This window comes from Ambystoma mexicanum, chromosome 11, assembly GCF_040938575.1.
Source record: "Ambystoma mexicanum isolate Mex_15411 chromosome 11, UKY_AmexF1_1, whole genome shotgun sequence".
In the NCBI taxonomy this organism is placed as follows: Eukaryota; Metazoa; Chordata; class Amphibia; order Caudata; family Ambystomatidae; genus Ambystoma; species Ambystoma mexicanum.
Genome location: NC_090934.1, coordinates 427165853 through 427193843, shown reverse-complemented (window position 1 = coordinate 427193843; position 27991 = coordinate 427165853). Strand labels below are relative to the sequence as shown.

General features: G+C 45.5%; 1 protein-coding gene across 1 annotated transcript in view; it reads right to left on the bottom strand.

Moving 5' to 3' along the window:
• Nucleotides 1-25389, bottom strand: part of PEX16 (peroxisomal biogenesis factor 16) — an 86864-nt gene extending 61475 nt beyond the window's left edge. The window contains exon 1 of the mRNA XM_069623251.1: nt 25149-25389. Within this exon, the coding sequence (XP_069479352.1) occupies nt 25149-25275 (127 nt within the window). The 5' untranslated portion in view covers nt 25276-25389. The remainder of the gene's footprint in view (nt 1-25148) is intronic.
• Between the last annotated feature and the right edge of the window lie 2602 nt (nt 25390-27991).

Below are 27991 nucleotides of genomic sequence, written 5' to 3'. Positions count from 1 at the left end.
TGCAAGCATTTCGGGGTCATCCAAAACCAAAGAAATTAAGGGGTACAAGAATATCTGATGCCCCTCCCCTTTGCGCTATATATACATACATACAACTATAAAATTGTTCTTTTAGAACACGCTTAATAAGACTTGTTTCGTAGCGGGAGGCCGTGATTCGAACCTGTTTTACTATGTGAGGTCTCGCTTCCAAGACAAAACGTTTTGCACCCGAGCTAAACATTGCTTGATATATTGCCATATCAGTAATCAAAATAAGCATGGGTAGTCTCTTCAAGTCTCTTTATCCCTTTCATCCTTGCTGGAATTAGAATAAAAACAAGTGCCATTTCAAGGGCATCATTAGCACTTCATGATGATAATGTGTTACTTCTAGACTACGACTAACAATAGAGGCCATAAGGAAGGTATAGAAACTAGTTTAGATGCAGGACACAGATCGGTATCCATATGTAAAAGGTACCGATTCCCTAGCACAGACACAGAATTCAGGTTAGCAGCTTCAGAGGATGTCCAAGTGCGCAGGCATCAATGCAGGAGACAGATTGGAAACTACAACCAATGTATCCATTCCAAGCATAGACAATGCAGATTAGAAGTTACAAAAATAGATTAGATGGAAATTAGATAGCCGGTCAGATAGCACAGCTGGTAGAGCGCTCCCTTTGACATCCATGCATAGCCTGCCGACGCAGGTTTGAATCCCGGTAGCACCAAACTCAGCCTTTCATCCTTCCGAGGTCGATAAATGAGCACCACACACTGTGGGTAATATGCAGCGCTCAGATGCCTGAGGGTTTGTAGTGCTATATTAATGTAAAATCACTATTAATATTATTATGATTAGAACCGGACCATAGTTTTCAACTGGTGTTGCCGTGAGAAAGCAAGAAACAACTACCTTTGTGGTGTGTCAAAAAATCTAAGTTCACTCTTCTTAATACACACGAGTCACCACCATACTCGGTTAAACCACGAGGGAGACTTTTTTGAAGAGTGCACACTAAGAAATAAATCAGTCTAAAGTGGCTAACAGTTTCGAAATATTTTAGGCACAGGCAATGTTCACAGGTTAGGAATCATGATATTAATGAGCTGCCCAAGATCACGCTTTGGTAAAGTGGTGAAGCTGGGATTTAAAACTAGTCTGCACATTGCTTCACTGTTCTTTAAGTACAGAGGATGCAATTATGTGTGAATGTTGGACTAGTAGACTTGACTTGTAAAAAGTACACCAATCCCATGATAACCAACATCACAATATTACTTTTTTAAAAAAATATACAAATATGTTCGTCAGAAGGAGAAAGATTCTACTCTAGCTTTAGCTTTTCCTCCATCAAAGGAAGTATACAAGTAATCATCCTATTTAATGCGAACCTCAAAAATCTTACTTGGGTTTTAATACGATATTTCAAAGTTTTAAATACACCCCGCAAAATACACTGTGTGACAAGATCATGTTAGTGTAGGCATTGTTTGACACACAGTTGCAGTTTGTAATTCATGAAGTGAAGAACATCATTTGAAATTGTCTAAAAATGCAAAGTGTGTGTGTAAAGACTGGAGGGGGGTGTATCTGTACCTCTGTCGTCTATATGGTTGGGACAAAGGCACCGAGCAACCCCAGACAAGGTTCTCTATATGGTAGAATGGACGAGCAACCGAGACTTGAGCTCTCATGAGGTGATGCAGGCAGGTTCCTAAATTCAGTGAATCCCCAAGCCCCCATAAAGGAATGTCCACACACTAGGTTAAGTGATAACTCAGCTTCTTTATAGAAAAAGTTGCTACCAAAATATATACAGATAAATATTAATGCTTTGTACTCTGGAGAATACTATTTAAAGAATGGCAATTATATACACTTCTATGTGGCACCAAACAATACTTAAATTCAGTAATACATGCACTAACTGTAGACAGTTTTAAAAAGGCACGTGAATTCTTAAGTGAGGAGTATCAGTATAGAATAGGGAAGAAAGGCATGTTAATTATTAACAGTGGCAGAAAGCTTTCTTTAGAGTAAATATACAATACTGTGTGAGGATCCCCCCCTCCCCGCCCGGGCAACCTGTAATGGCAAGCTTAGGGAGTAACATATCTTGCCTTCTACAGCCCAGTCCAATAATGTTCAATAACCTGCTTTCTTTAAAAGGTTCTACCACACCCAAAGTATCTGAGAGGCCATACTAGAAAATAATCCAAGACGAATCTGGGACCCCTGGACGACTCCTGATGCTAGAAGATGCTCTTCCTCATCACAGTACCTTTGGTGCCTTGGCAGGCGCAGTGGCAGAGTTTCTCAGTTTCACTTGATTCCCTCTGAGGATGGACCCTCCTTGGAAGAAGGAGCCACTGGGATGCTGGGTCCATGAGAAAAATGTAATCAAAGTCTTTCTGAAGTGCAGGAGTTTTACGACGTTTGGTCAACGATTTCTCTGACTGTAGAAGTCCTGGGAAGATGAAACTTGCTGTGGGCTCCTTAAAGGCGTGGCAGATGAGAGTACGACCCCTGGCACCCTTCGAGGACTTCTGTCGGCGATGGGTGCATAGGTCACTTTTGGTGTCGGGTTTTGGAATATCGCAGTTATTTGACTTTTGGTTCTTAGGTGCTGCACGGAGCTCTGGCCAGCTTCTGGTGACCTGGACTGGACCACTTGAGTGGACCTCGGACCCTCTCCAAGTCTCGACCCTCAGGACACATTTGTTGGCTTTTGGTAGCGGGCCATCCCCCGGCGGACCTTCCTCTGCACCCAGCGATTCCTCTCTCCGGCAGGAAAAAAGTGGTCAGTGATGATGGCAAGGATGTCCCTTTGGATATTCTTAGGCAGTTTGGAATTTTCACAGCTCCAGGTATCCAGCATCACTATGCCAGTGTACGCCCTCTTCTGTGCGGTAGACTGCCATGGCTTCCAGCAGTCACGAAACACACCCTGGGTCCACCAATGAACTTCGACTCGAGATGTCCAGGCACTCCCCTTCAGGACTCACAAAGACACCTTCTCTGGATGGCAGGCCCCCTGGACAGGCTTCCAGGGCACTTCGGATAAAGAATAGCAGTTTGCACGATGAACTCTCATAGCTCGAGGATAGGTCCCCTTTGCAGGGCCTCTCTAAATCAGTCCTTGGAAGAACACAGCAGATTTTTGATAACATTAAGAAATCGCAGCAGCAGACTGCTCCTCCAGCTGGGCTTCAAAGAACAGCTTCTTGCTTCTGCCTCGACTTTAGTTTCTGAACAAATTGGTGAGTGAGAGGTCCCCCGTTATACATATTGGTTTCAATTCAATCAGGCTGAGCCGGGCTCAAGTCAACCAGTCACACAGAAAGGCAATTATGCGGGTAAGCAACCCATCAGGCTCACAGGCATTCAGGCCATGCACTCCACCCAGATACCCATAACAAGGAATGCGGATTGGAGCAGTACCCAGCCTTTCAGCGCACTACACTGCTTCATGTCAGTTTCAGTCTGGGCTGTCTCGGTCATTGCGTCACACAGAGAAACCAGTATTATCTCACAAATAATCAGGGTGCGGGATCACATAGAAGGTCCTTTGATGTATTTCTACACACTCACAATGTACACAAAAAATCTTTTACACTGTGGGGTCAGCAATGTCTTTGACCCTCAATTGTTTATTGAACATATCCATTTTTTTGTGACTTTCTCAATTTAAAAAAATGGCAGTACGAGTGGGTACTATCCAATTCAATCCAAAGGACTCAACTCATACAGTGACCATATCTTATCATTTGTGACAATACATTTACATACAGAAGATGTGCTATCCAGAGCGTGATGCATTTCTGGAGTACAGAGACCACAGTGTGACATTAAATACTGAACATTACAACAAGGAGGTTGTCGACACTATAATGTTTCAGCCAGAAAAAGCTATTTCTTGAAGCTCTAGTGAGAGTGGCCTTCTTCAGGACGGGGGGGATAAAGTGTTATCCATGTCCGTCGGGAATCATCAGTTTATTCTTTGCTGCGGTAAGTACTCGCAAAAAGTCCCTCTTTGAACTAGTATGAAGTGTTTTCTTTTAGAAGACCCATCTAAGAAATGATGGTGGTTGCGAGGAATCCTGTTTCTCGGTTTGAATCATCGCTCTTGCCTAGTAAAGGATCATGGTAGAGAAAGTAAACGCAGGCGAAGTGTGAGCAGAGCTGCCGGTGCGGTGTGCCTGGCGGCTTACAGAGATCCTCCGAACACAAATGCGTGTGCCTGGCTGCTGCTGCCACTCCCACTAGAGCTTCAAGAAATGGCTTTTGCTGCTGCAGCCAGGGACACACATTTGGAGGATCTCTGTAAGCAGCCAGGCACAAGTTTTTATCAGCCTCAGAGAGAGGAAAGGTCCAGTCTGCCTTGCTGAGATTTGTTACTGTGATCTGGCATAGGAACACACATCTCTGCAGCAAGAAAAAAACACCGAGCTATCTTCTGAACCATCATGGATACTCAAACTTAAGTTTCACATGATATTTTCTCCAAAGATAGGTGAAAAGGCACACAAGTTGTGCTACAATGAACGCATAACTGTGACAGAACGCATTACAGGATTAATTGATTAGATCAGACCTTAGTTTTACACAACAGCCAGGCAACAGGTTTAGAACGGCAGCAGCCAATAGACAACGTAATTACTGAGGTATTGTAAAAACGAAACTATGTACTGGCTTCATGTCATAAGACAGACAGGTGGGGCCCCTCTCAGGGTTGGTGCCCAAGGAACCTGTCCCTTTCGCCTTCCCATGAAGACACTGCTAACAGGAATGCTACGATAGAGCTGCTGCACCCAAAGGCTATAAATCCAAGCATGCCACTTAAACATGAAAAGCATACAGTCTGCTCTCCTGTGTCCCTCCACCTGCACATCTAGAGTAGAGCGTCTTTCCACTGCATCTACTTCTCCAGTCATCCCAAGTGATCAACTGTGAGGCTTGCTGCCCAAGAGACTGCGGTTCTTGGCACAGAATCAGCTGTTCTCAGTACAAAGACACTAACGTCTGATCTCAGAAGAGCTCTGCTCCATTTTGTTAATTTGTATTGCATGCAAGCGATGCACAGGAGCCTCGCTGGCACTGGAGCCTGTCATATTTTCTTTTAACACTACTCTTTGTTTCAACAGAGCAATTCAAATGTGAAGCTGTTAAAGTTGATGGTTGCACACAGCAGTGAGTTGGTGGAAGTGACTGTTGTATGTGTCCTATATCTTGAGAGGTGTGAAAGTTTGGTGATTAGAAAAGGGCAAAGGTGTTGTGACAAATCACGGGATTCTGTCACTTCTCCCCAGAGGAAGCCTTTCTCTGTGAGGCTAGAGTGGTGAGCCTGCTACGCAATACCTTGCTTGGGGGTAGAAGAAAGCGGGAGCTCACCGGGAGGGATGTCCCCCTCTGGGCAAAAGGACTCCCGTTCTTATAAGGAACTCCCTAATCAACATCATTACCCCTCCTTCAATAACATCCTGTGAAGAAAGAAGAACAAATCAGAATCTGTTATTGTCATTCAAATACACCATTAGTACCTGGAAAAGGAAAACTTATATGGTACTGGGACAACGAAAATCACTGGAAGAATACAGAGTATGAGTCAAACCGAGAAGAAGGACTTTGACAGCATGCCAGGGAAGTCCCACAGAAGTGTCATAAAACTTGGAGGCGGAGACCTTGAGAGAGAGCGAGAACCCGGGAGTTTCAAAATCAGCTGGCCGAGGTATGCAGAGGAAAACTTGGACGTGCAGCGTCTGATGCCCGAGAGAAGCCTGGGTACAGATTGCAATGCACAGCGTGGAAAAAGAGAAGAGACGTGAGAGACTGAGGAGACTACAAGGCAACCAGGGCCTGAGCCGGAGCCAAGTGGAGGCTTGACCGCAGATGAGCCGTGGTGGACCTGGAGGTCCATAAACACCACCAATACCATTCCCACTGAGGTTTCACTGGGCGAGCAAACCAAGGACGGAACAGATAGACCGTTTTTGACACTGCTAAAGAAACAAGAAGCCAACCTGACAACGGAAGGTCCCAACCTGCTACGAACCCCAGTGACATTTTGCCTGAACAATCCAGGTAACAGGGAAAGCAGGAGATCCCGGAGGGGAACCAAAGACCATTACTGGAACACTAATACTCGTCCCAGTCGAGATGAAGTGTCAGGAAAGTGAGAATCTGTACTGGAGCTCAAACTTTTCCCTGTCACAATAAAGCTTGCACATTAAATGAAAGGAAGACCCCAAGTTTGAATCAAGAGAAAGGAGCAAGCGTGGCTATGAAATTAACTAGAATAGAATAGAACAAGAGGAGAATTACAAGTAAAGAAGGAATAAATCAACTTCTGAAAGAACCCAGTAGGAGAACTGTATGATTTGATAAAAGTAGTTACCATTAACTTGCCACTTTACACATATGCACTTTGGGAGCAGCTACAGTTCTGCTGCATGCTCGTTTGACCACAGGGGCTCCCTTTTACCAGGGAGATTAGCCGATCAATGCCATGCTGTATTCTCAATGCGTCTATGCTGGAGTATTTTGAGATGCCCAATGATGTTGACGAAACTCAAGGTCAATTCGCACAGGCTCCCTGTTCCCTGCCCAATATCAAGATGCGCCACCCTGGAAAGAGCCCCAGTTGGCTGGAAAAAGCAGGTGGCACAATGTGCTTGTGCCTGCTTTTCCAGCCACCCGATTGGTTGAGCACTCTTTCGCAGGTGCAAATGTATCTAAACTGCATGAACAACTGGGTACAGCGGAAAATTACAAAAACATTAACTTTTTTAGTCAAAAACAGTTTTACTACCAACAAAAATAGGGCGTAAAATACTCCCACTTCAAAATCTTAATTGGAGCACTACTACACATGACCCATGCCACCTTTGGTGAGCAGAACGGCGTCATGCAATTTACAGCATATTATATCAGAAGACAGACCAACTTTCACAGGCAGCTGGCAGTGCGTGAAAAGAACTATGCATTTGGCGAGCTATCCCCAATGCAGCTCAAGAATCAAGCAAGATGAACAGCAGAGAAGAGCACAATGATCCGCAGTAGTCACATGGTCTATACTATAAAACCGGTCAGCAATGACATGGAACGCTCCCTGCACTATACGTACTGATCTTTTTAAAATGTGCTTAAGCAAATTACTGTTTTTTCCAGGCCCTGGCGTCTTCCACACCAGTTGTTTAAGCCACCAGGTCCATAAAATGAAGACAACCAATTTGCCCACTCTCAATTGGTCACTTTCAGCACATTGCGGCCAATCAGGACCAAGAACTAAAGGGTTAAAAATTGTTGGGAGCTGAGAGCTACTTAGCTCCTGCTTCTAGCTGGGAAGCCTTGTTAGCTTGACACCACTCCCTACCCAGAGTTACTTTTGGCTCCCGAGGCCAACTGGCGTCATACAAAGTTATCAAAATTGCACTGACTGTGTGCTTGGGAAGAAGCATTTGAAACATCTAGAAGACAAAGCATAATAGAGTGTATACAACGGACAGAAAGCTAAAGTGTGCATCTCATGTGGCAGTCGGATTTGCAGCACGCTATGTGAAAGGTCCTTCCTGCTGGGTCATGCCCGATACCCAGGAGCTGGTTTTAGCTCCTGCTCATGGAATCTTAATTTCGATCCCTGAACTACAATTTGAATCTATGGCAGAAATAAAACACAAGTATGTTCAAGAAGTTGCCTAAAGTCTTCCTAACTTCTCAGTACCAGAATGTAAACTTTCCAAATATCCTCTGGCTCTCCGTTTCCACCTCTACCTTGCCCCTGCTGTTTAAGCAATTATACAGAACGTAATTTTAAAACACAGAGCATCCCAGGACAGGCCACTTGTCCAATGAAAAAGCAGTTTGTGCCCGCCCGTTCTCCAATAAAATCTTACCACTTACTACCAGTACTCCTCCAAGGCCACTTGATCCCCTCATTGCATTTAACTTCACTCATGGTTCTCTTGATATTTCTTTCACCTTTGCAACATGTGGTAAATGCCATGATGGTGAATGAAGGGGAGGCACAAACCACATGTTAAGCTACATGCATGTTTTTAAGCTTGGTAAATATATCTTTAACGATTTATGAAGGTATGATGTATTCTTTTTCCTATGCAAGTGCACCTGACTTGCGTTCTGGAGAACCTGGAACATGTTGTGCATTCTTACATGTGGAAATAGGTCTTTGCTGTAAGAAGAACATAGAAGAGAATTGCTGAATCAGATGAATAAGACACTGAAATTAATAGACAATGAGAATTGCACTTTTCTAAAACAAGTTAAAGAATGTAATGGCAAACAGAAAAGGAGTGGCTTTAGTTTTTCAACTATTTCAATTAAATAACTTGGAACCTAAGAATTAAACTCTGGTGTGCATGTGAATGAGTGCAGGATTTGTGAGGAACCTGAGGGCGTCCTCACTTCTTTTCCCATGATATCCTCTTCTCAGGCGGCCAGGGAAAGGCCATTGCTTTTGGATCCCAGCTCTCGGGGTGGATATGCGAGGGAGCATCACCTGTGTGGAGGGAACTTGGGGAGTGGGCAGCGGGCGTCCTTGGGTGAGATATGGTATCTCCCATTTCCCTTTCACCATGGACCCTCCATCCCTCAAGCATTTTTTTGTGACTCCCCTAAAGTATTCCCCAAATTGCATCAGTATGCTACTGGGATGCGAAAGAGGACAACTAGAACAACACATCCTCATTTTGTGAAAAACATTTATCAAACCCAGCCAAGTACTGGGACGAGGAGGAGGACAACAAGAGCAAAGCAGGACTACCATTTTGATGGTGAGCGGTCTAGTCCTTTTTGGCGTGAAAATAGAGGCGGGAGCTTTATAAACTGGAAGCCTGAACTAAATTGAGTCCGCAGTGAAAGAACGCCCATGAACTGCTGGTTGCAGGCGGACCTCTCCGGTGTGGCAAGAGAAGCGCTTGACACCCTTGAGAAAGTGCATAGCGCATGCAGCAGGAAGCAAAGGTACAGGATGCTGGAGGCCGGTGGCAAGCCATGAAGAGGATGCAAGTGGGTGCGAGGGAAGAAGTTGTGAGAGTCCTGCTTTGCCGAGGAAGCACTGCTGGGTGTGCGCGAGCCACCAGAAGACCGCTGGGAGAAGACGTGACACACACAGACACACACACGGCAGAGAGCCGCAAGATTGACCAGTGAGTGCAACCAGGAAGGGGGAACACCGGGCTGGCAGACAGTGATCGGAATAACGCTATGAACGTAAAGTAAATGGAAAACGTGCATTGCGATGAAAGTCAAAGCAAGGCATTTTGAATACCGAACAAAATGAAAGCAAGTTGGGAATACTCTTGAATCTTAAAAGGAGTGAAAGAAAGAGTGTGAATACAACTGAAAGGACGTTTTTGAATACTGAAACAATGCGCTGCATTAACTGAAAACAAGTGCTAGCAAAGCCAAGAGAACACAACCAGTTGTATGCATGATATATCCAGCATTGGTGTAAGCCAAGAAAGTGCAAAGAACTATATATTAGAAGGAAAGGAGCATTACAAAGAGCCAATGGAACACAAGAACCTGTAACATGGGCATGGTGGCCAACCAAGCCACAATATTGTGTCAGGAGAGTGTGACGCGTGTGACTAAGGCGAGCCTCACAGCTAAGGAGAAGCAGTGGACTGGTCTTAAATGGAAACGCAGTCAAGGAGGGTACCGGTTGGGTGACCCGTAATGGGTGGGCCGTTTGGTCCGACAACTGCGCCTAGACCGGGTGCCCTTAAATGGAAAGCCATTGAAAACACTTATGAAGAGGCTTGTGTTGTACAGAGACATTTTTGTGACTTTGAAGTCCAGTATTGGTTTGAAAGCTGGAAGATTTAAACTCTTGGGGAAGGAAATCCCGATGTTTGATGAAATACTTAGAACTTGGGGACGGGGAGCTGATTAAAAGACAGAGCGAGAAGCAACTCTGAACTTTACTTTGAACACTATTCATTTGCCAACATCCCTACACATTGTATGCAGTTAGCTTTGAAGGCAAGTATAGGTTTTTGACACAGACAGATGTTTTCACTTTGGACTTCCTGATGAAGACTGTCCTTAGTTTACTTTAAGTAGGGATATCCCACCTTAGAATAGAGCAAGTTAGGCATTAATCCACCCTGCCCTTTGAGTTTAATACAACTTTGTTAGCAGAAAACCCGATAGCTATAAAGAGAGCACTTTGGGCTGAGGACTGGTCGAAAACTGAAATGGAAAGAGCTCGGTCAAAAACGCACACACTCCTGAAATCTAACTGTGGGGCGATGACTATCATACCAGATTATCTGAGAAAGTTTCCGAACCCCAAACAAAGAGATCTGTTATTACGCTTCAGGTTAAATACCTTGCGAAACAAAACAACAAAGGCAAGATATACTAAAGAAAAAATATGTACAAAGTGCAGACTGTGCAACAAAGGTGAAGAATCACTACATCACTTAGTGCTATTTTGCACAGAACTGAGGGAACTGCGAAATTTATACTTAACCAGTAACATCACTGACTTATGCGGACTAGATGCAGAAAAATGGTGGAGCAAAATCTATGCCTGCCAATCTTCAAAAATAAATTTCATAACAGTCACATTTCTGGAAAACACACTAAAAAGGCTAGACCTTATTGATGAAGGAAACGCATCACAAAAACTGAACTGAAATGGCTAAAAGGACTCACCGTGCAGTGTTGTAAATATTTTATTGAACATTTTTTTGTGAATTAATCCAATTTTTTTTTTTTTAACTGCTTGATGTTGACTGGCTATGACAGATCTCTTTGTAAAATGAAATGTTTTATTGATGGTGAAAGGTTTGTAATAAACCAAATACACTTAATAATAAAAAAAAAATAATAAATAAAACTTTGTTAAAGAACTTGAACCGGTTGTCTGTGTCTGACTCAGGATGCCTTCACAGGTTGGAATTCGTCCAAGATTCCTAAAATGAAGCAAAGTCCTGCTCCTGTGCCACTTTGTGCCCTTAATTTAATAAGTGAAGTTGGTTTCATTGCACTGTCTCCTCCTTACCTGTGACACATTGACATCTGGTGGGGGGTGAAAGCCCTATCTTTTTTTATTGTTATTACTAATCATGTGGGTAATTCGGTTTGTGAAAGGGAGGTCTGCTAATCAGACCCTCCTTTCAAGATGCTCCATGTCACAATTGTTGTGCACACAGGAGACTTCCTGTAAACAGTCTGACAGGACAGCACCAGCTCTCTTGTGGCACAGAGCAGGTTCAAAGGTCACCATTGCATCCCTGACAGCTGCTTGAACACAAAGTCACTGCAAGCAGAGGTAGCAATCTAACATCTACACTGCTGATCTATGTTATAATAACTGTCTTAATCAGTCTTGTGGTTATTAAGTCTCTAAATATAAGGTATTCCTGGCTGTGGCATGGTGACTGGTAAGAGCACACAATTATAAGTCAGAGCAATCTGAGATCACATCAGTGTCTGCTCTATGAGCAGGTGCCAGATGTGACAGTGCTGGTCTGTATTGGTGTCTAGGCTGAATATCTCCACAGCTGCATTATTTGGAGTAGCCAGTCAGGGAAGGTAGGCCTGGAGAGGGTTTCCACTATCTTGCTTACTGTTAGGGTTATCTTCCTTGTTCCTGACCCTCCATTTCCTGAAAGCAAGGCACTTCTCATGGGCTGTGCACCAAGGCGTCTCTGGTCTTGGTACACGGTCCATTTGATTCCTATCTACAAATGTGGGAGTAGAACAGATCCTAAGAACGATCGCCCTAGATCATTAATTGATGTGGATTGTAAGATCTTTTCTGCATTTCTACGCTCACATTTAGAGGAATGGGCCAAGGGGGCCCACCCCCTTGATAAAATGCAGACAGGGTTTCGTAAAGGCCATGCAACTAATATCAACGGGCTGGTCCTTAAATGTATACAGAAAGATGCCTGAAGAAGACTGAAGGGTTGTAGGTTTATGGCCTCAATCGACCTTTCGGCCGCTTTTGACTGTGTACTCCATAGTAAACTCTGAGCAAAGTTGGCAATATGGGGATTGCCAATTGGTTTGATTAGGCTGATCCAAGGGGTATACGAGAATGGTGGAATACAAGTTCGACTAAGGCAAAAAGGGATCTATCAGAACGAATACAGTGTTACCGGGGGTTAGGCAGGGTTGCGTCCTAGCCCTTTGGTTATTCAATCAATATGTGTCAGATGTTGCGGTCTGCTTAGCTAATGAAGGACTCATAGCCCCTAAAGTAGAGAATAGTAAAATCATCGGGCTTGCATACGCAGATGACTTTTTGATATTTGATCTTACACAGGTCGGGTTGCAGTGACCTTTGAACAGTTTTGCCAGGTATGCTAAAGACAATGGCCTTATAATAAACCCTGCTAAAACTAAAATCTTGGCCTTCTCGAAAGTAAAATCTAACAAAAGCCACCATTCTTGGTCGACTGAAGGGACCCCTATTAAAGCATCGGGGAATCTCAAATATCTGGGTTTCCATTTTGGAGCAACAAGGGAACTAAACTGGGCATTGATATCCTGATGCAAAAAGCTAATATGCGCAAATCCCAAATCTTAAAAATCAATCGCAAGTTTGGGCGGTTCTCATTGAAACCAGCGATTATGTTCTTTGAAAGGAAGAAAGTGCTGAAGTTAATCTGTGGCCTGGAATCATCTGCGGCGGGTATAATACTATGGAAAAAAAATTTGGGGACAGTCCTTGGCATCCCTAATGTAGTGCCAATTTCGGCCATCAAGTATGAATTTGGGGTGCCTTCTCTGCTGGCAAGGGTACAATGGCGCTTACTGACATATGCCAAAATTACGACCTCTATACCAAACTCCCTGTACCAACTTTTGGGAGGTAACCTAAAGTTGTCAATGGATTTGACTGATCTCAAGGGAAGATGTGAATTGAGCTTATCCAATATTGGTTCTAATTTAGACATCTTGACTATTAGCCCTTTGCAAAACAAAAGGTTTTGTTGGACTAGGATTGGATAGCAACTACTGATACCTTCCACTCATATGCATCGATGAGCCATCTTGCTCATGAACGCATGCAGAGGAACCGTCTACCCGTCGTCCTTCAATTTCCAAACCGCTTCTATCGCGGGTTCATCCTTAGGGTAAGTTTGAACCTTTTACCAACCAAGGACATCCTGTACAGGAGGAAACAAATCTCAATTGAAGATCTGGGATATAGATTCTGTAAGGCAAAACCAGAGTCAATTAAACATCTTGTTTTGGAATGTGACAACACTCTGGGGCTAAGAACTAGATTTCTGCCTGCCTGTTGACAAAACTTGCATTCTATGAAGATTTACTGTGGAAGCGGTGCCTTAGTATCCAGAAAGTTTCGGAGGCACTGGCCCTTCCAGCCTTTATTAAAGCTCTAAATGTATCGAATATGTGAGAGAAATTATGAATTGTGAATCACTGTGAACCACTACGAACTATAGTGAATTAGTTACAGATGCTTCAGCGTCCCAGTGTTGCTTCACCTAGTATTCACAAACACAGGTAATTGGTTTTCAATGTATGTATATCTATTAACAATTAGGCAATCTAGGTTCTGGGTGAGTTGTCATATGTCTAAGAACAGTGATTATTCTCTAATTGCTACTCAAATATGGTTTTATTTGTCCTCTTTTAATTCCTCTATTGCTGTTCTTAATTGCTAATGTTATTTGTTTCTATATGATTTTATTATGAATTTAATTGCATCTCCTATTTTCTTTTATTTACCGATGCAATGAATGTTGTATCTTCTGTATCTAACGAATTTGTAAAAGTTTAATTTAAACGTTATACAATTTAAAAAAAGAAAACAAGGCACTCTGGGTGTGAAGGCATTATGTAAAGGTCACGTCTTACAATAGGGATTAGACCCTTTATAGCAGGCTATCTTTAAACCAATCCCCTGTGGCATTTTACCTACAGTAAAAGGACACCCCCTCATTCTTTAATCCATTCCTGGAATGTAAGAGGAATACACCTTTGGACCTCTGTTGGGAGCGCAGTATATTCCGCAGTCCTCTGCCAGGGAGGCGAAGACAGAAGGCATCCAAGGCAGAGGAAATCTATGTCCCCTAAACATCCCCTGGAAGCAGTGGCAGATGACTGCTGTTGGACCAAGGCTACTCTGTGGCTGCACTGGAACCAGGATCCTGTCGCTTGAGGTAAAGGAAACCCTGTAGTCGTTAGCCAAGCTTCCTGGAGAGGGTGTGCAACAGAAAGACTCCCTTGTCCTGGTGCCCCTGGATTGGGACTCTAAACAACTGAAGAACCAAGGAAGTGAGCCTTGGCACCCCCTGCATTTCGGAATTGCTTTGAGGCCAGTTTGGGCACCTTTGGCGCTATCCAAGCTACTGTAAAGGAACCAGCCGTCTAATCTTGGCCTCGATGCTCAACTGCCTACGAATCTCAGAGTTCGCTCAACGGCGAGTCTTATTGCGTCCCCAACTGGACACCGCTGCCTGGTCACCAGCTTCCTTGAGCTCCAAACCGATTACTCGGTCATGTCCCAACACTGTGTTGCAGCAGCCAATCCCACTCCTGCCGAAGTGATAGTTCTGCATCTACATAGCAGAGGCCACCAAGTCTCCAAGTGTTGCAGACCCGACACTGCCTGCCATTCCCAGCGTCTTCGAGCAACAAGCAGAAACTGCTGCCGAATAACACCTCATTGTTGGGACCTGCTGTGCTGATCCACGACTCAACCTCGGCCTGGCACCAAAAGCATCCATGCTCCTTGTTCAACGTTGAAAAGCCTTAATGCTGTTGAGCCCCAAAGAATGAAATATGGTATCATGAAGAGGACCAGTCCCGCCAGTCCCCTTTTGGTACCATTGTGACTTTTAATCCCCCCTTCTCAGCATTATTCTAAAATGTTCTTGAACACTGACATTGTGCCTAGTTAGCATCAGAACACCCCTGTTCATCTACACAGAATGCTATTCTACAACAGCCTACATTTTTTTGTGTTTCTGCTTGTATTTTTTTTGTTTAATTGAAAATATATTTTCCTTGAACCTAGATTAGACATTTTATTTTGGAGTCCTTGTAGTGGGTTTCTACTGTGGAGTTAACACCGGATACAGCGGGCCGGATCGGGTGTTAAGGCAATTAGCACCCCTGGTTACTAAAGCGGCAACCCGGGGTGGTAAAAAATAAAGGTTTTTCATTCCTACAATGGGACGCGCAGGGCGTCACGTTGTAGGAAGGAAAAACCTTTAACATGGCTGCCATGGAAAGGGAAGGCTGGGCTCCGTACGGAACCCCTCTTCCCTTTCTATGACGGCCGTTCTGAGAAGAGAGAAAGGTGCGGCAGCGAGTGCCGCCACAGCCACAATAAGTTAAGTTTAGGGGTGGGCGGGATCAAAAATATTTTAAAAAAGGGGACAGGATGGAGGAAGATGGTGGTGGGGGAGCCGGCCATCAGGTGGCTTGGAACGTGGGCTTACACCAGCGGTTCAAGCCTGCGTTCCTAGCCACCTGATTGGCTGGCTCCACCCTGCCGGGTGCTAATGTCCTTTGCTTACCGTTGCAAACTTGTACGTGTAGAATGTGCTAAACTATCTGGTGAAGGTGCTACTTCCGCCCTCCTTACCAGATGTGTCAGCATCCTTGAATGGGTGTACTGTCACAGGAGGACAGAATCAACCCTGAAAATGGACCAAAAGGCCCAAAATGCATTGGCATCTGGTTCTTCTGCCTCTGTTGTGTGAACACAATCAAACTACGATTAAAAAGATGCACATAATGAAGATTTAACAACCTTGTAAGTACTTTGATACCATTGTGGAATATACGTAACATGCAGCAGTAACAGGCAGCAGTAGTCACTAGAATTAGGCGTCTCGGTTCTGCTGAAGTTTCATCAGAATTATTTTCAGTGTTTATAGTCCCGATAGAGTGCTGATCGGGTAAAGCTGGAAGACGCCTTGAGTTTTAAGATTATTATTAATTAAATTTGTCTAGAAAAGTAATATAGTGGTGCCCCCGTTTTTCTGGGTTTCTACTGTTATCAGTTTGCACCCCTCCAGAAAATGTAGGCTGCCCGTGGCCTGCATTACCACATCAAGCAAAGGAGGTATACCTTTGGGGCTGTGCCCGTTTCACCTTTGTAAATAAGATCAGTGCTGGTTTAGTAGTAGCATGGTTCCGAGTAGGCATCTTAACCATTGCTCATGCCTGTACGCCTGCAGAGAAGTAGTCATTTCGTCACATTATCTTTTCATCATCACACCTGCTGTTTGAACTGCCTTGTCCTCCGCCTTAATTGCAGCTTTGGAAAACAGTATCAGGATGGACTTGGACCCAAAAGCAGCCCTGGAAATTTCTGTTACAACAGCCCCACATTGCACCAAGAAAACGCAGCAACCACACCCATTCCCATACAAGGTGGTCTGAGTGGGTCACGCCCCTGAAAAACCTTTTAAACAAGGCTCCTAAGTGTTGCATTCTACTACACATGTTTCTTTATATACTGAGAAAAGCCACGACTGGGTAACCGTGGATAAACATAGTGTAGGGAGAAGTCAACATGAACAGGCAACCCGGCCACCAGATAAGCAGAATTCCTGTTATATGCCTTAAAATTTGGCAAACACTCACAACAAACCTAAAACATACAAGACTGCCACCTGCTTGCTTTCTTGATGTGTTCTGAGCAGACACGCCCACAGCACGTGCCACAAGAGCTATATTGTGTTATCTGAAGAGGCTCTAACATGATTAATAAAAAACATTTTAAAACACTAATTTCTGGAAATTACTGGGCAAAAATGTTTGTGTTTTAACAAATAATATTTTGTTTTACTCGCCTAACATTAAACTGAGAATAACGAGAACTACTTTACTCCCAACTTCCAAAGGCCAGGAGTAAAACACCGTTACTTCAAAATCCTAAACAAAGACCTGCATGCAACATCATGCAGTTAGTTCTATTTCTTCCTGGGCCTCACCGCAGCCAAACAGACACTCCCTAACCCTTACTGCCAGAGCAAAAACAAAGTGCAAGTTTAAAAGTGAAGTGTGTGTTTTAGAGTGGGTTCCTCCTCCCATAGTCGATGGTTATGGAAGACACAACCCCCACACCCAGCAGTTTACCTGTGAAATGCCTGGTTTCCCATTGGTCAGTCCAAGAGTAGAATTGTACCACGATGTTTCCATCGATCCGGGCTCTAGCTAACTGGGAGCATGCACCCATTTGACTTTTGCTTGTATTTTCGAAGACTGGTCAGCTGAACAGACCACTGGAGCTACTTTTGACTCCAAGACAACTGATACCATAAAAATATGCATATAGGAATTAGGCTCTGTGCTGGCCATTTGGGATTCCCATTAAAATGTATCTAAATTACACTTGCGGAATTTTCCTTTTAAACCATGCAAAACTGTTCAATATAAGTAGAAAGTCTCCTTATGTCCATTTTGGAATGTCTCAAAGTCAGACATTGATTATGGATACATCGTTGAGCAAGTAACCATGTATTCACTTTATTTTTACTGGGCAAAATGTAAGGACTGGATTGTGTGTTCCCTTCAATTTCACATTACATTTGGACTCCTCTTACAAGTATTTAAAAGCCAATAACGTGGTTAAACTTAATGGAATGTAAAAAGGTAACATTGCTTGAACTTACCAGAATTTTGATGTAGTCGCCGCACACTGTGCACAAATTTACACAGCTAGCTACTTTTACTCCCGATCTAGTTCTAGCTCTACGATGTGAAACTCGGGAGCAACTTTTAACCCCTGCTCATCAACTCCGGATTACCATCCCAGCATAAGTGACGTTTGCCTCCCTCCCTTATTTTAAGTGTTCATGTTTTCTGTGCAGTGTATAATACTAGTGGCTTCAGAGAACGAACTTAATAATAGAGAAACAGTAGAGGTGTCGTCGTCAGGTGAGGCTGCACATGGAAGGGGAGGATTTGAGGTCCTTTCTCAGAGGAGACTGGAATTCTATCTCCACTTTGGACACCAACGTTTTGCCCTCAGATAAGATAATAAACCTTTGCGCTTAATAGTTTTCTTTTCCATTTATTTATTGGAGTTTTGTAAACATCGACATCGATCACAGACTTTGTAGCACCTCAAAGCAAATGCAAAGCGAAGTGGAAATCTGATCTCTCACAGGATTTAAAAAGTGCGAGGAAGGAAAAGATACCAAAAAGAAGGGCAACAACCGAAAGAATAAAGGCCCTGTATATAAATATTGCAAGGAGGCTAGGTGAAGGTGAACATTAATGAAGTACATATGCTACATACAGCGAGACAAAAGTGCCCCATGGTTAGGCAGGCTCAGTCGGAATAGTACAATGGACCCCAAGAGACAGATTTTGAAACTCTTCAGAAATGAAGATGATTCTCCACAGACTTGAGGATAACAAATATCACCCGAAAGAGAGCTTTCTGCTGTATCCAGAGTCCTCCCACACACCTGAAGGCCGAAGCCTAGTCAGGGATTCATATCAGGGCTCGAAATTGAAGGGGGCTCGGAGCTATTTAGCTCCTGCTTCTTGCCGTAGAAGAGCCAGGGTAGCTTGGCACCAACAGCTACTTTGACTCCCAACGCCAAATGATGCCAAACACACATAGGTGAATATAACTATGCATTTGGCACAGCCTACAGATTAGCATTAGGGCCCATCTAAAGCTATCGGGAGGATAGCTCAGGGGCAACATGCTCGCCTTGGAAATAAGACGACATGGAGCAACGCAGGTACGATCCCCGGGTCCGCACTTAGAAACCTCTGGGTATTAAGCGCGTTATAAATAACCTATCATATCATATGGGGTCAAAATAAATAAGCAAAATGCTACGTTTGCATCTTATGTTGAAGTGGGATCTTGTACTAGCTCCTGGATCCCCTTTGGTAGCTCCTGCTCACGGGTTAAGGCTGGCTATCCAGGAGCTGCTCTTAGCTCCTGCTTACCTAATCTTAATTCCGATCCATCCCTGGATATGGCTTCCCTTCTCCACTTATTTTGGCCCTCTCATAGACAGCGTTCATGTCCACTTTGGGGCCAGGCCAGCTGGTTTAAAAATATGTACTTATCTAGATAGGAGACATGGTCTAATAATGACTAAATTGTGAACTATGGAACTCAAGCCACAGAACTTAGAATGTATGCTATCTTACAGTCTCTGGGGGAATAATATTTATATACTGTGGTGGGTGTTTTCACTTGATAGTAGTACTATCAAGTGAAAACTGTAGGGTACTGTATGGTGCCATCATTTGTTTGCACCTTCCCATCGTGCCAGTAGACCGTCTGGTAAGCTTGGCCTACTCTACCCATGAAGAGGAGTAACCTGTGCATTTATCCTGGAAGTCAGAGATCTCAGAAACCGAAGTCCTGGCCCTCCTTAAACACATAAAACCCTCCAACTGCAAAGGTAAAAGATGTCCTGTCAATATAATCAAAGACTGTGCAGACACCGTATCACCATTCCAGACAGAATTTGTAAATGCCTCTTCGCCTCTGGCATTGTCCCACCATGCCTTAAAGAGGCCTGGATACGCACTCTCCTAAAAAACCCATCTCTAGACCGATCCTCCCCTAACAATTAACAGCCCATCACCACAGTACCAGTTCTGTTAAAAATTCTCTACAAAGCTGCATGCACCCAAATCCAGCAATACCAGCAATTCCTTGAAACCAACAGCATTTTAGGAAAGAGACAATCAGGGTTCCGCCCAGGCCACAGAACGGAATCAGCTTTACTGGACTTAAAAAACCAACTAGCTGAAATAATGGATGAAGCTCTTGCCCTCCTCCTTGATTTATCTGCATCTTTTGACCTTGCGCACCATAAGACCCTCTGCAGATATCTCACAAATGCAGCCCAATTCACCCCGGATCACCTCCTTCCCTGAAGGGAGAGCCATGAAGGTCTTCTCGGAGCAGGCGTGCGCAGCATCCACCGCCATACACTGCGGAGTCCCACAGGGTTCCTGCACCTCGCCCACCCCGTACAATATATTTACCAAACCCCTCTTCAACAAGTTGGACGCTCTCTGCACTCTCTGGCTCATACGAAAAGGATGCCAAGACACTGCACAAGATGTATGCAATCATCCAAGCCTGGATGGCAGCCAAAGGGCTCTGCCTCAATGGGGACAAAACTGAAATCCTCCTAGGCGGCCCCAAGGAAACCCTCAACAAACTTAATAAACAATACTGCACCTTCACCATTGACAACAAACTAATCACAGTCTCTCCCTCAGTAAAGACTCTGGGGGTGTACCTCGACTCCACACTATACATGACACGCCAAGTAAGAGCCATTGCCTCCTCGGCTTCATTCACAATGAAATTGATCAATGCAGTTAAACCCTACCTGTATACGCAGAACTGTCTTAATAGCCAGAGCCACCATTGGTGCAAAACATGACTACTGCAACATTCTTTTTGCAGGCACCTCTGCCAAAAACCTCAACAAACTTGAAATTATTTTAAATGATGCGCTTAGAGCTGCCCTCAACATACCCAAAAGGGAGCATATCTCCCATGACAGGTGCGCTGCACACTGGCTCCCCATCAAAGAACGCTTCATATTCAAGACTTTGGCCATTATCCACAAGTGCCTCCCTCACACAGCCCCTCTTATCTGGCAGAGAAAGTAGTCAGAGCCAGCTCGACCAGACCCAAACGATCACACTACTCCAACCAGCTGAACATCCCCACCTTCAAAAGGGCCAAAGCGGGCGGCTCCAGCTTCCCGTTCATAGCTCCTAAACAATGGAATGCCCTACCAAACACCCTACGGAGTGAGACCTCTCACACATCCTTCTGCAAAGCCCTCAAAGCGAGGCTCTTTAACTAGTCCACACTACACCCCCTAGGTATACCCAGATATCCAAGTCCCGGAAGTTATTAGTTGTATACAGTTCCCATGTAACCTCTGAACCATAAAGCCCCCAACCAAAAGTAACACTGCATGTTTAACCACCACCTGTCTGGTACTAGGTTCATTGTAACCACGAACCACAGACATATTGTCTTTCTAAGCTGCATTTCCTTCTGTCTCCTGTAACTAAGTAAGCCTTGCTTGTAACAGTGCAGCGATGCCCGAGGGCTGCTGTGTGCGCTTCATATATGTAAAAAAATAAAAATACAAAAAAATGTTATGCATAGGGCAATGATTGCCAGCACTGTCCAAGGAAGTCATCTTTTATTACGTGTTTAACACCGGAGACCAGTCTCTAAGTGCGGGACCGGGATTCGAACCTGTGTTGCTCTGCATTGTCTTGCTTCCAAGAAAAGAGCATTGCCTCCGAGCTATCCTCCAAGAGTAAAAGTACGCTTTTTCCCATACATGTACTCCTTTAAGTCATTGTCACCCACACATTTTGCACAACACTGAACCTCTACAGACACTAGTCACTCAAAGCATCCCAAATGGGGGTAAATAATCCCTTTCATGGGTTGCGTTCAAAAACTCAGGCAGTACTGTAAACAAAAAGGTCACCAATACTGTTGACTCCAATGCACCATCAACATACCCCTTCCCAGAGAGAGAGAGAGAGAGAGAGAGAGAGAGAGAGAGAGAGAGAGAGAGAGAGAGAGAGAGAGAGAGAGAGAGAGAGAGAGAGAGAGAGAGAGAGAGAGAGAGAGAGAGAGAGAGAGAGAGAGAGAGAGAGAGAGAGAGAGAGAGAGAGAGAGAGAGAGAGAGAGAAGAGAGATTTTTATTGGGGGGGAGAAGTCATGCTTTCAAGCAGCAAAAACTGCTAAAATCTCTCGCTGTGGGGGCAACATGATGCGCAAGCATTTCTTAAAAAAAGACTGCCACTTTTTTAATTTAAGAAAGTTTTCTTAAACTTTCATTAAACTAGAAAAGAGCTAATGCAGTCTAAGAAACGCTACATTTGCAAAGGGAAATGTGTGCAGTGGAGTTGAACTCCTTTTTTTGTCGTGCTAAACCATTGCTGCTGGGAGGAGAATCCCCTCCATGCGCCTGCCCTGCATTCCTGATGGCTGCTAGGGCTGTAGGTCAAGCCATAAACCAGGCACATGCAAAAGCCAGGCTCTCATGTCCTTGCACCATATTCTTTATCAGAATATGGCGTTTGTGAGTAAAGGGTTCCTCATTCATGGCAGCACACTTCCTTACGTTTACACGCACCTCAGAATGGGCCCCTCCGAGATACCCACGGGACACACATGCGCAAAGGTTTTACCCTTTTTTAGGGGTACCCAGTTCTTTCACAAGTTCATAAGAATCACGGTTATCTGCCGTAACCTCAAAAACCTTCGTAAAACCTCTGCTACTCCACTATCTGATCCTCAACATCTTAGTGCTCCATAAAAGCATATCTAAAGGGCTCAGTGGATTCGGGCCGCATGTGCATCTAGGGCAATGTCCACATTTCTCCACTGTAGTCTGCAGAGTGGGGCCCAATATTGATCAGATTGCGGGGTCTTTGCCTCAGATTGCATCTTTAAATTCTCCCCGATCCACAGCGAGGAAGCAGTTTTACTTTGAGTTAGGTGCAGAACTTTAAAAACACTGGAGATCCTGGCAGAAATTAGAGATTAGGAAATCATCCCCTTTGGTAAATTGATGGCATCTGGAAACTGAGTGTTAGGAGTTCTCGTTACAAGGGATTAAAAGCAAACGTGTATTTAAAAAGGAACAAAACAAAATCTATTTTCTCTATGTTTAAACGTGTCAGTGTAAATGCCTATTAATGAATGTTTCATAGCCAATGGACTACGTTTTTGCTAAGTAACCTTTCCTTCTCTGTTTTTATGCTCAAAGACACGTTGCCTAAAGTCATTTAAACAACTCTAATAAAGAGCACATGTTAGTGTACTTAATAGCGCCTGTTCCTTAATTGTTAAGGACCAATTATTTCTTGTTTTGTGCATGCATAAAATGCAATATTTTGTATTATTGAGCATTTTCTAATTCGATTGGTGCTGGCACACTACCAGCAACTGCATTCTGCGGTGGGCGTAAGAGTGCAAATGCATTCATTTAAGCAGTAGACGCAGGTGTGAGTTTTAAGGGTCAGGGCTGTTCCAATTCTGAGACCAAATACCATATTTGCAACGCAAACAGACTGCTAGGTTTAAAACGTGCAGGATTGTAGATGTATTTTATTTTGATAGATCATATAGATACACCCTTAACTACGACTTGAAGACACAGTATGTGCATTTACATACAATGAGCTCAAGTTTCCTCGGCCCGCACATGAATAGGTTATTACGTCCTGGTTTTATTCTGGGCATTCAGGGACATGCACTTTTGCTCTTCTCATTGAAATTCAGAATGACCAGAATGCAACAAGAAATTGTAGAACTGGGTGACCTATTCACACATGGCCTATGGAAGGCTGAGAGCTCTGCATATAGGTGAATGTACGTGATTTGTAACGGTCTGGTGTTGGTAGCATCCCCTAGAGCAGAGGACTGCACATCTGTGCTCTATAGATGTTTTAAATTACGACTCCCCCTGGGCCGTCAGCATTGACTAGGCTAGCCAGAGCCGATAGGAGTTGAAGCACAAAACTTCTGGGGAGCTTAAGGTTGCAGACCCCTCTCGTAGAGCAGCAAATGTGCAATTTAAGAACCACTTTGACCGCTCATAAACTACATACAGAATTGTGCATGGGTGACTACCAACTACCGGGAACTATCCCTTTTTACAGGTTCCTAGTCACATCTGATAGGGAACGAGAGCAAAGCTCGAGTGGCCTATGATGTGCCTCAGAACCTGGAAATGGCATACTTCCCCCTCAGTTCGTGGACTGATGTTGTACATGGATTGTAGGCCAGGAGGATAGCTCAGGGGCAGCCCACGCTCATCTTGGGAACAAGACAAAGCCGTTCAACATGGGTTTGATCCCCAGTCTGGAGCCGAGAAGTTGAAGGTGCAATATAAGTCACTAATAATAAATTGTATTGCGACTTTTGTCATCTCTGAGTAATTTAAGCAGGCAGAAGGTTGGGCTGCACAAAGGTTCTTTTTTCAAATAGGGCTCTTATTTACTGGTTTCTCTAGAGGCCTCCTGTGGGCAATAGTAACAGGGTATAGGGTGGCATTCTCTCTCTCTCTCTGCAGTGTTGCACCTAACTTGCAAAGGACATGGCGTGAGATGGGATGTGCTGCCTCCCACATGCGACAGGAGCCTTGTTTGGAGGAGCAGGACACAGCAAGAGTGCGTGCAAGGGGAACCTTATATGATGTGCTTGTGCAGAGGCTGCTGAGAGGTTTGGAGCCATTACAGCGTTCTCTCCCGAGAGATCCCTGTGAGCGAAGGTTGGGGGGGGGGGGGTTAGGTAGTGTGTGACGTTGCCACAGAATTATGCCTTATAATGTTCTGCAGTGATGTCATAGAAAATAGGACTTTCAGAATGTTGTATAATGGCTGGTTGGATTCAATGGAATTCAAATACATTGTTTTTGTTTCCGTTTTGAAAAGTAACTCTGCTCCAAATCAAGATACAGCCATCTCAATTATCTGGAGATTTCAAAGGCCTCAACTACAATCAGGCCAGCGCATGCTCTTTTCTTTTTTGCTTGTTAAGCATTGTAGTACTTCATATATATATATATATTTTTAGTCACAAAAGTCACAATGCATAGAAAAAACATGGGATGGGCAACACTAGCCTTGTGTGGATCTATTTGACTCTGGGCAGTGGCCTGAGAAATAGATACTGGTGTGGCAAACAGCCTGGCCAAAATATTCTTGGTGGTAACAAAATAATTCTAGGTGTACATCCGCACTTGCTTTAACAAATAATAGGACGAGTGAGTAAATATACTGGAACACTATAAAGCAAGTCGGCCAGACTTTAGAATCCTGACATGGGGCAAGGAGTATGGCAAAGGTCGGGGCTATCAAATGTGTGCGTGGGACTGCAGTACGGCTTTCACATTAAAAAAAAGTTGACCACCCTACATACAGGAGAAGAACTGCATGCCCGTCCAGTCCGGCACACAGTCACTAGATCCAGAAGACTATTGCGACATCCCCTATGCTTTCTCCATTCCCCTGTCAGAGAGTGCAGTCCTGATTGAGACTTACGCCAGAGCCGAATGAAAATGTGCATTGTGTTCCCAATTAGAGGCTAACGTGCTGTCCAATGGGCCGACATCACCCCAACAAGCAAGAAGTCAACTATGAGAGCTCACGCATGCGCACTCACTGGCCAGCAGGTAGGAGAGCGCGCGCACTGCGCCCTCGCACTGCGCTGCAGCCCCCGGGTTCTGCGCAACGTAGTCCTGATAGCGCCTGGAGAGAGCCGCCAGCCTCTGGGCGCACCTCGCGGCCATGTCCTACACCCTTTCAGACAGATCCCTCCCTTCGTCCGGGAGTCCAGGGCGCCCACTAACTTCCCAGCTTCCTGTTCCTGCATACGGGGCTTGGACGACGGGGCGGAGCATCGGGTAGGCGGCAGAGATTGCCTACATTTTACTTTACATGATGATTTCCATCTATGGGTGAGGGGCGCCACCTGGTGTACATCTGTATTTAATAACCCATGCCTGTCCTTAAGAGTCTCCATGAAACACTCAACTGGTATCAGTTCTACCGTCCCCATTGACACCCACCGGGGGCACCTCAGACTAGAACAGTGGTCTTCAACTTTTTTGGCCGGGCCCCCCCCAGAGCAAAATTTGGGCATGCCGGCCCCCCCAAAAGTACCAAATGGACAGTGTGTGTTGCGCACCGTCACTGCACCCTACTTCCAGTATAGTCCCTGGGCTCTCCCACCTGCTCCCATCACAGACGTTGGGCTCCCTCATCCCACTCCTACCCTGTCCCTGGGCTCTCCCCACCCCATCACACACCTTGGGCTCTCCCCACCCTGCTCCCACTATCCCATAGTTCCCGCCCATTCTGCTCCCACCACAGTCCCTGGGCTCCCTCCATCCTGTTCCCAGCACAGTCCGAGGGCCAGTGGCTGCTGGTGAATTTTTTAAATGTAGGGGCATAACTATTTCCCCCAAAGATGCCATAGTGACCGAGCGAAGAGGAGGGCGGGTGCTGAGCTCATGGCGTGAGGAAGCTGCCACGCAGAGCTCCCGCCCGAGATCCTTGAATCGATCCTGTTACTGCGGATATACACTGAGCAATGGAATAATACCCATTGCTAAAGAAAAGCGAGGCACTTCCCCAGATCCCCAGAGAAAGTCTGACGAGAATCGGAGCCGGGATCCTACAGTTTTGAGCCCTGGAAGGAACACCCCAGCGGCACACAAGATGGCGCCCACAACCGATGCCCATCGTCTGAGAGAAATGCAGACGCGAACCACCGAGTCGACTGCAGGGAATGCGGACCGAAGGTGAAGGACTGGGTCCCACCCCGTCACCAGGGGAGACAATCCTGAAACAGGGACAACTTCAGGATAGGGCGGCAACGCCAGAGGTTCGGTGACGAGACATTGCAAGCCAGCGGAACATCGGGTCCCGACACTCGGGCTGCCCGCTTGATGTGGAAAGCACCGAGGGAGCAGTAGTAGCCTAATTGCAACGATGGCAGTGGCGGGGCCCTGCCGACTGAACAATGGAAGTGCTTCAAAATAGAGTTGTAATTTGAACACTGCAAGTTGACACACTGGTCAGTGGAAGGGAACTGGGCAGCGTGGGAGGAGCGATAGTTCTGCGGCAGAACACACATAGGAGCGCGGCGCTATCCCGAGGTGAGCCAGGGCTGCCCTCTGAGGAGCGCCCTTGAGACAGAGGCGGCGAGTATGGGTGGACTTTGGCCCGAGCTGGAGGTGTGGAAGACTCCCCTCTGGAACCCGGGGGCTGGCGGCTGCAAGAGTGGTAAACTCTGAAAGAGGTAGGACACGAAGCGAGCTAACACTGCGGGCGGGCCGGGATACACCAAGCTAGGTGCCGTAGCGCGACCCGACTGGCGGTGACACGCAGTGGGGCAGAGATTGGCAACATCACAACAATTCAGTGGACACTGCTGCATGCAACCGAAACGCTGGCACGAAAGCTTATACTGACAGCGCACTGGTGGAGACACAGGGCACCATCACACCACGTGGAGCCCCCAATGTGCAACCGCAAAGAACTGTTGGCAAATACCAGGCGCTACAACAACTGCAGTGGCGAAGCCACCAAAGCCTGCGCGCACTGACGGCGTGGCACGACTCAGGCTACTGGGTGCTCCCCAGGCCCCCACAATATGATCGTAAGGTCTTGCGGGCACCCATGAGGACTGCGTTGCGGTCCACTTCAATAATACTGACACCTGCTGTGGTGTCTGCTAGATTCTGTTGACCTGGGATAGGTGGCACTGAAAAACCCCATGGTGGAAGTCTGTAAGATCGCCTCTGTCCCATAAACAAATCGAGGCGGCCCATGTAATGAAACAGTGCCCCCGTCTGTGCACAGGTGCTGGGAAAGAAACCGCGCCACAACTCGACATTCTTCAACGGCTAATGAGTCCCTCGGTGCACGTTCAGAATTGGGGACGGCCCACATCCACAGGCCTCGCTACACACAGCGTGTAGCCCTCAGGTGTCCATGCTGCAGATAAAGGAATGGAGACCACTGCGGTGGTGTCCATGTGAGGGACCACGTGACAACACATGACAAGGTTACCTAAACTACAAATCCAAAGGTACTGCCACATTCGGATAGGCCACCCGCACCTCCTCACTGGCAGGCGGCGGAACGCCTCCATTCAACATCGCCCCCAGTCTCGGAGGCCACAACATTCTTCTGGACAAGACTACGCCCAACTCGTGAGGCACGGGCCCCGGCACTGCGCTACAGAATCCTGCAAACTGGGAACACCCGAGAGAGCAAGATACTTAACAACGGCCACTGGCACTCTAAAAGGAAATCAAAACCCAATGAGCTGGTCAGATCACGCAAATGAAGTCTGGGAGGCACGCAAACCTGGAAATAAAGTTGGCGGGGCAGCGACAATAACACAGTAATTAACACATAAGCTGAGCTTGACCCAGGGGCCGCAGATTGGTCACTAAAATGGGCGATCCTTCCTGTGCTTGCCAGAACGCCCAATAC